General features: G+C 31.3%; 1 protein-coding gene across 1 annotated transcript; it reads right to left on the bottom strand.

Moving 5' to 3' along the window:
• Positions 1-1,475: 1,475 nt before the first annotated feature.
• Positions 1,476-5,790, bottom strand: LOC131601882 (exosome complex component RRP41-like). Its single transcript, XM_058873803.1, has 7 exons — positions 5,594-5,790; positions 5,352-5,430; positions 5,151-5,253; positions 4,948-5,068; positions 2,700-2,788; positions 2,316-2,465; positions 1,476-1,819 (listed from the first exon to the last, which is right to left on the bottom strand). Exons 1-7 carry the CDS (start codon positions 5,721-5,723, stop codon positions 1,721-1,723), a joined length of 771 nt encoding a protein of 256 aa, XP_058729786.1. The 5' UTR covers positions 5,724-5,790; the 3' UTR covers positions 1,476-1,720.
• Between the last annotated feature and the right edge of the window lie 3,299 nt (positions 5,791-9,089).

Below are 9,089 nucleotides of genomic sequence, written 5' to 3'. Positions count from 1 at the left end.
GCAAATCATTCTTGTTGTTGATTAAATCTTGAGAATGTAATTCTAAAATTCTTACATTGTATTGAAATTGTACGTTTACATTTCTCGTGTAAAACGTTTATAATTTAATATATTGGCTCGTTCTTATGATTTTTTTATTGATCTAGTTTTGTTTTCGTGTATCGATTAAATGTTGTGTATATACCTTCCATAAGCATACATTCATTGTATGCATTGTGTTTCCGCATCCCAAACAATTTTTAAACTAATACTTTTCTAAATAAATAAACAATTTTTTTATTCGGTCAATTTTTAAGGAGGTATATTCAACTCCCCTTATCCTCTTCTAGATTGTTACATTCCCATATTCTCGCCCAACACTTATATCATCTAGCCTTACCTCACATCCAACGTTGCATCTTCATCTCTGCTACATACTTTATTCTCGTGTTGATTCTTAATTGCCTAACATTTTGCCTCGTACAACATCTCAGGTCTTACTGTTGCCTAATAAAATTTTCCCAAAACCTTGAGGTGACTTTTGTGCCACATAAAATCCTTGAGGTTCTCATCCATTTTAGACATTCAGCTTGAATTCGATGATTTATGTTCCCTTCTATTTCTCAATCGTTTTTTATTATGGCCTCGATATATTTAAATTGCATGACTTATGAGATGATAAATGTCACCTCTAGGTTTGAAACACTTCTCTTTTTGTTAACTTATATTCCATATGATCCGACTTACTTCTTTTTAGGCAAAATTCATACGTTTCTAAGTCTCGTCTCCAACCTCTCATTTAAAATCTCTTTCGACTCTCCAAGTAGGCTATGTCATTTGAAAAATAAAATCCCTACATCTCACTGCTAGCTCTTGAATGTGTTCTATAAGTACATCCAAAATCAAATAGAAGTGTAGTAGCTTAGGGTTGAACCTTGGTGCAACGTATTGTAGTGCAGTAATCGCTCGTCTTCTGACCCTTTGTCTGCACACTAGTCGACACCCTTCATACATATTTTAAATAGCTCAAATATAAACAATCATAACCGTTTTTTTCTCTAAGACTTTTAACAAAATCTCTCTAAACACTTTTCTATGTCTTCTCCAAAATCTCTCTAAACACTTTTCTATGTCTTCTCCGTGTCATTGAAAATTAAATACAAATTTTGCTATTTTACTGGTCCATCTGATATTACTCCATCACACGTCGTAATAGATATACCGATTCTATAATCGACCTCTCAGACATAAAACCAATTTGACTCTCAATAACAGTATTATTCATAATTTTAATCCCTTTTAATTTGCACATGTGTTTTTTTCTATATATCCAACATTTTTGAGACCTCATTATTTCATTATAATTTCATTCAAGAGTTTGGTGACTCTCAATAGGTCTATCTCCAAGAATTTATAAGGTACTAAATGAGCTAATGGGATTAAATCAATCTCATCCCACACAAATTTAAAACAAATTCACAAGGTTAAGCAAAGCATATTAACGAAGCAAATGCAAAATTCATGTTTATAGAGATGTAAGTATAGCCTAAACCTTTTGCTTAACCAAATGTCATGTAAGGAATAATTAATTTTCACATTATCTTTGACAAACTCAAGCCAAAATTTGTAGGACATAAAAGGCCTCTTTCCTACCTACCTCCCAACAAAAAACTCTCCCAATTTTGAGGTAGAAGAGAAAAAACTAAGCAATTTAAAAGCACATCTTGTGATCTGTGAGTTGTTAAGAGCTTTCATCCAGTGCATCAGAAGCGGATTCTTTCAAACATGACCTCATAATCTTAGCAAGCTTTGCACAAGCATCCAAACACAGCTGCATCCCCTGCAAGAACGAAACCAAATGTTAGCGACAACTTGCTCCATCTCTATTTGTTGTATTAACTCAATTGACGATGTTTTATTGCGGTCTAATACGATTTTTGGTGGCATTACAAATATTCTAGAAGCCAAGGTTTTAAACATAAAGGTTGTGACATCAATCAGGCCTCTGCAACATCATGGGCTTTGGTGCTACCACAAACAACCGCTACTGAGGTATCACTAACCAGTGATTCTCTCTGATGTCAAGGATTATGTTGCACCCTCAACCGAAGTTTAAAAAACCTTGCTAGATAGATACTTCCGTTTCAAGCAAGATAAAAAATAGAACTGAAGAAAATTCTGAGTAAAATAGCAATGCACCCAGCACAAAACCTTGTATGATCCACTAAATTATTCTTTTCACTCAGTAAAGTGGGACTCTATCCTGATTAAATTAACAAGTTCAAAATAGGCATTATCAAAAATCAAAATATTAAAAACATTTTGAGCAGGCAGACCTCATTAATCTTTGGGGTGGACCATTCTCCAGTAACTGTCAGTTGGGTGATTTCATAGCGAGAAGGCATGCAAGTAATCATTAAGCTTCCGTCTTGGCAGTTTTCCTCCTCCGAAATAGGATCAATGACAAGGCTCTTACCGATACATGACTGGAAAAAATATATAAACATTTTATATGATAAAAATTAAATAAATTAGACTCAGCAACAAAGTAAGCATGCCACAAAAGAATAGTTCATGGCATGGTCATAACAAGTAAATGAGAAAATAATATTATAGTAGTCGGAAACTTCATGAAAATGTTTTAAATTGGGAAGGAGTTCAAACACCCTACAAACACAAGCACATACTGCACAGAATTCAAATCCAAGTAAAATTCATACCACAGAAACTGCGGCTACAAGGTCATACATCAGTATTCCAGCATCAGCCAAGGCAAGACTAGCAACTGATATGACAACTGGAAGATCACCTGCAACCAGTTTCAGTTTTATTAATAGTGGATCAATGAAAAACCGATATAAGAAAGCGGATAGCTTAGCAAGAGAAGAGCCGAAGTCGTAAAGCAGTTGAAATAAATAATTATATATAAAATAAAGCATGTTATGTTACACACAAATAAAACCTACATAAACAGAAATCAAATTAAACAGGGGAGATGTGATAGAAAGGAAATTTTTTGGGAAAAAACAGAGGAATAGATGAAAGAAAACAATAGAAAAAAACAGAGATGAAATGAGAATAGAGAAATCAAATTAGCCAACCCCACTTAATTGAATAACGCTTGATTGCTGTTGTGTTGAGTTTAGGGAAAAAAAGCATAAAACAATAACTACCGCTACGTAGGCCATAACCGCTATCACCGGTATATGCAAGAAGTCACGGATCATGCAGGGGTAGCAAAAGCACACTTGATAGAATAAAGCTTGATTGCTGTTGTGTTTGGGGAAAAAAGCTTAAAACAATAACTATCACTATGTAAGCCATAACCGGTATCAACAGTATGCAAAAAGTCAAGGTTCATGCAGGGGTAGCAAATGCACAACAATAGCCTCTCGCCTTTCATCGGGGTTGCTCCAAATCCTGTGATATGTAATACCGGTATATGCACTGACCAGTTTAAAAATATTATTACTGCTAGAAACTTCACAGAAAATCAAATAGGACAGATTTTGTTTAATGATTTTGATTAAACTGCAGCTCTGACATTCAATAATATTAAATAGAATCATTCCCTGTTGCTTCTTAGTATTTTAAAATGTGTTAAATTCAAAAGAAAAATTTATGCATGATGCATCTCAGACAAGTTCACTAAAAACTGGTAAAGGTGTCGATAAAAATTTACAAAACTGGACTACCACACAAGATCATATCCCTACCTTAATGTAAATGGTAAACGTGTTGATAAAAATCTACAAAATCATATATAAATCTTAGGTGTACAACAGCTATTATCATGAATAATATATCCCTTATGTACTTGGCAGTATCTTGCAAAGAACTCTTGTGGTAAGATTCTTGGAACATCCATAGGCAGAAAGAGGATTATTCAGCCCTAAATTATAGGGATAACAAAAGAAAATGAGTTCACAGAGGATGCTACTCTCATTAGAAATTCAGTCAAACAATCTAGGATACTCACAAGCTACCTTACACAAAAGCGGGAAGTCTATTTATCAATATCCTTCAAAAGAAAGGCAGAAAGGACTAACTAAAAGCAAACTATAACTACCTCACACTCCCTATTAGAGGCATAATGCATCAAATCACTAATTATACTAAAACAGCTGTAACTGTCACATAATCCTTCAACAGAAAGGCAGAAAGAACTAACTAAAAGCAAACTATAACTACCTCACACTCCCTATAAGAGGCTTAATGCATCAAATCACTAATTATACTAAAACAGCTATAACTGTCACATAATCTATACAAGGGACTTAGTGTTGTTGATGGCGGTCCCACAGAAAGTCTAGGAACAACCTTCATTAATAATGCTACCAGTTAGATTAAAACCCCTTCATTCTAGGTGACAATATGCATATGTAGTGTTCTGAGTCGTTCCAAGGCCCAAGAGCAAACAACAAGTGAAGTAGTACGCGGAACAGGTGGATCCTCACGCTCACCAGAGACAGGCAATTCCACCCTCTAGATACATCAGCCACAGTCCAAATCAATCAAACGGCTATCCACATAGCATGCCACACCTCTAGCAGACAGCTTTTATCGCTCACACAGTATAAGAGAGAAAGCGCGTCATTTCAGATATTCAAATCCATAGTCATTCTCACATTGCTTTACCTCACTTTTTCATCAACCATTCCTTGAGAAGAACAAGTAGCTTAGGTTTGCAAACAGAATCTCACCCCGTGATTAATTAACTAGATTAAAAAGTATTGAAGTGAAATATATCTCACATTAAGGCAAGGGAACAAACACTTTTGAATCATAGCAATCACTAGATGACAACAAGGTAAACTACAATAAAAACAAACTTAAACTAACTTCTCTATTATGTTCTGGTAATTCATATTCATCACAATTTATCATCTCTATAATTTCTAACCTATCCATAAAAAACAACATGATTACAAATTAAATAGAAAATCAAACATAAAGCCGTAATCTTACTTCCACTAGATTCCAGCACCAATGCAAAAACATCCACAGTAGTCTTGGGGAAACTCTCCAATATTATGGCACCCTCCAAAGCTTTATGAAGCATAGAACTATATTCTTTGTGATCTGAACCCTAACTTGAGAGACATAAGACATTAAACACAACTCAAAATAATCATGATTTATAAAAGAGTCAAAGAAACCAAAAATTTTACCTGTCCACGAACCGGCGTTGAAAATGTTGTATAGCTAACATTACAATTCAAACGCCCCGAATCACTGTACAACATCGCTTTCTTGCTCTCTCTCGGCCCAAATCTATATTTTTAAAAAACATCATGCATAGCATAAACAAAAACTGAAGAAACACACCTCAATATCATCATGTTGATTAAAGTATAAAAGAAAGCACTAACACAGAAACAATGACTTTGGTGTTTCCGAATTCGGCATACGCAGATCCTGATGCAGCATTCACAGCACCAGTCCTGAAAACTGCATGTTAAAAAAACATAAACCTAGAATTTTATCATATATAAAAAAAACTTGCGTACAAGAGAGTAATAACAAAATAAACAATGAAATTATGAATGTAACGATTTTCATTGAAATGGAAGAAAGAAAGGAAGTATTGAGTTTGAAGATTGAGGAGGCTTACATGCGGGTCTACACTGGTGGAAACCACGGCCGTCGGGTCGGGTCCAATCTTGCTTGAAAAGTGTTGATTTGTTTTTATCGGTGGTTGGGGACGGTGAGTAGGTCGCCGGAGTTCCGCTTTTACCGGCCATTTACGAAGGCGGTGTCCAGTCTCTGTTGCTTCACTTGTTCTTTTCAGGTTTCTTTGATTGTTTTTTTTTTCTTGAGAAATCTTAATAATGCTGTAACGTGTTTTTGAGACTAACGTTAACTTCGAATTGGGCCTCTTATTTGGACTGGGCCTATATCGATTATATACGAAAAATTTACTCTGTACTCTTATAATTAGCATTATACCCCTACAATTTTTTAAAAATATCATTTTTACTCTTTATTATTTTATTTTTTAAAATTTATAAAAAAAACCATAAAATTGTAGCCCTACGCGTGCAAACCGGAACTCTTTTGCAAAGTGTTCTGGTATGTAAATAAAAGTTAAAAACACATACCAGAACTCTTTTGCAAAGTCTTCCGGAACACAAAATAAAACTTGAAAAATTTAAAAAAATGCATACCAGAACTCTTTTGCAAAGTCTTCCGGTATGCAAAATAAAAGTTAAAAATGACTACCGGAACTCTTTTCAAAAGTCTTCCGAAGCACAAAATAAAACTTAAAAAATCTATAAAAAAATGCATACCGAAACTCTTTTGCAAAGTCTTTCGGTATGGAAAATAAAAGTTAAAAATGACTTCCGGAACTCTTTTGCAAAGTCTTCCGGAACACAAAATAAAACTTGAAAAATCTATGACAAAATGCATACCGGAAATGTTTTGTAAAGTCTTTCGGTATGCAAAATAAAAGTTAAAAAATAAAATAATAAATTAGTTAAAAATACACAAGGACAAAAGTGACATTTTTTCGTAAAATGTAGGAGTATGAGGACAAGTATAAGGGTACAAGGTAAAATTTTCATTATATACTTACAAACCCCTTATGAGTCATCTCCATATAGTCTGGTTAGCTGGGATTAGGGACGGACCTACACCAATTGGTGTGTAGTCAAAGGCCCCACTTAAATTTCAAAATCTTTTAAACTAGGGTTAATACATATTTTCACCCCAGCCATATGGGGTGCATTTGAAAAAACCCCCTGCGAAAAAAAAGTTGCAATTATTGCCTTAACAAATTTTAAAAGTTTCAATTTGGACCTTCAGCCAGCCACATCATCAAAAAATCTGATGTGGTAACTTCTTTTTAATTTAAGTTCTTAAATATCAAAGTTTAAAAAAAATTTTCCCATGAGCTGTTGAACCCATGCACCATAGAATGCATGAAAAGCATCTTACCACTGCGCTGTAGATTATTCTATGTTATATAGTACCCTTAGCATGTATATAATAGCTACCGTTTACGTTTCATTATTAATTACTATTTTCATTATTATTTAATTTTAATATTATTAGTTAATAATTAATAGTTAATGTTATTAATTAATATTACTAAATTATAAAATAATAATTAATATTTATTTTACGATTAAAGTTAATTAAATTATAAACTAAATTAAATTAATATAAAATAATATTAATTAATAATGTTAATAGTAAATTAAATTAAATATAAATATTAATATAAATTGTTTAAATTAAATTAATTAACTTAAATATAACGTTAATACTAAAATAATATTAAATAAATTAAATAAAAATAAATTAAATTAAATTAAATTAAACATAAACGTTAAATTAAATTAAACTAATATTAATTAGAAAATATAAACTAAATTAAATTAATATAAACAAATATTAATTAATAACGTTAACAGTAAAATAAATTAAATTAAATTAGACATAAACATTTATATAAAATCTTTAAATTAAATTTATTAAGTTAAATATAACGTTAAAAGAAAAATAACATTAACTAAATTAAATTACATATAAACCTTAATATAAACATTAAATTTAATTAAACTAATATTAATTAGAAAATATAAACTAAATTAAATTAGTATAAACAAATATTAATTAATAATGTTAACAATAAAATATAAACTAAAATAGTATTAATTATAAAATATAAATTAAATTAAATTAAACTAAATTAAATTAATATAAACTAATATTAGTTAAAATTAATTAATTTAGTTTATATTTTATAATTTAATTAAATTAAACAGTAAAATAAATATTAATTATCATTTTATAATTTAACTAATATTATTTAATAACGTTAACATTAAGTAATAAATATTAACTAAAAATAAATATTAATTATTATTTTATAATTTAACTAATAAATATTAACTAAAAATAAATATTAATTATTATTTTATAATTTAACTAATATTATTTAATAACGTTAACATTAAGTAATAAATATTAACTAATAATAACTAATAAGTAATAAATATTAAATAATAATGTAAATATTAACTGTTAATCTTAATAATGTAAACAGTAGTTATTATATACTTTCTAAGGGACTATAAATCAAAAAGCGAGCTACAGCATAGTGGTAAGTTGTGTGACTTGCATGCCATGGTGCATGGGTTCAACATCCCATGGGACCAATTTTTTAAACTTTGATATTTAAGAACTTAAGAACTAAACAATATAATAATAGTAAAATCGCAGGGGAGTTTTTCAAATGCACCCCATATGACAGGGGTGAAAATAGGTATTAACCCTTTAAACTATGCATATATTTTAATTTGATAAAAACAACTATAAATATACTGCATATACCTATCTTATCATTTTATCTTTATATGTTTAATGTTTTATCTCTTAATGCTCATTTGCTATAATTCAACGAGCATTTTTTTTATTTTTCACAAATTATTTTAAAAAATTATGAATGAAAGAAAAAATTAGTAATAAGAATAAGTTAATCTTCTTTAATATTAATTTATTCAATTTTATATAAATTCAAAACATAAAACATTTACTTTAGAATAATACAATAAAATTATTTTTGAATGAGAATTTATTTAGCCCCCACAATGTAAAATTTCTAGGTTCGTCCCTGGCTGGGATTTGGGTCATCTCATATGTATTTCTATCTGTCTGAGCGAGTGATGCGCCAGTTTAGCAACTTCAAAATTATTCTTTGACTTTCCCATGAGTCTGCTTCAACCATTATTTTCCGCAGAGGCCTACAGGCGATACTGGATGATTTCGAGAATCACTTAGTACTAGAGGAGTATCGTCGGGAGCCAGATCATGTATATTGGGCTTGTGCTAAGGGATATTTGGCATGGTTCTATAGGGTGTCATACCCTATCATGACGTTAGATGTTTCTAGAGAACCACCTAGACCAATTAATTAGGAGGTACTTGATGTTCAGGATGAGCATACAGAGAACGTGACAGCAGTATGTCGGCGTGTTGCGGAGATGAGTAGAAGAGCCATAGAGGCAGGACTCTTTGTGGATCGTTCTCCTTAGTTGCCCCTAGTGTAGGCCAAGGTTGTCGAGTTACAGAATGTTGTGCAGTACAGACGACGCAAGAGGCAA

This window comes from Vicia villosa, linkage group LG5, assembly GCF_029867415.1.
Source record: "Vicia villosa cultivar HV-30 ecotype Madison, WI linkage group LG5, Vvil1.0, whole genome shotgun sequence".
In the NCBI taxonomy this organism is placed as follows: domain Eukaryota; kingdom Viridiplantae; phylum Streptophyta; class Magnoliopsida; order Fabales; family Fabaceae; genus Vicia; species Vicia villosa.
Note: the sequence above shows the minus strand (reverse complement) of the source record. Positions and strands in the feature narration are given on the sequence as shown.

Excerpts from the sequence above, each read along its gene's own strand:
- LOC131601882 (XM_058873803.1), bottom strand. The coding sequence starts at position 5,723 with ATGGCCGGTAAAAGCGGAACTCCGGCGACCTACTCACCGTCCCCAACC. Across the intron at positions 5,069-5,150 it reads CAACGCCGGTTCGTGGACAG|GGTTCAGATCACAAAGAATA; the intron begins GTAAAATTTTTG and ends CTCTCAAGTTAG. Across the intron at positions 2,789-4,947 it reads GGTGCTGGAATCTAGTGGAA|GTGATCTTCCAGTTGTCATA; the intron begins GTAAGATTACGG and ends AACTGGTTGCAG.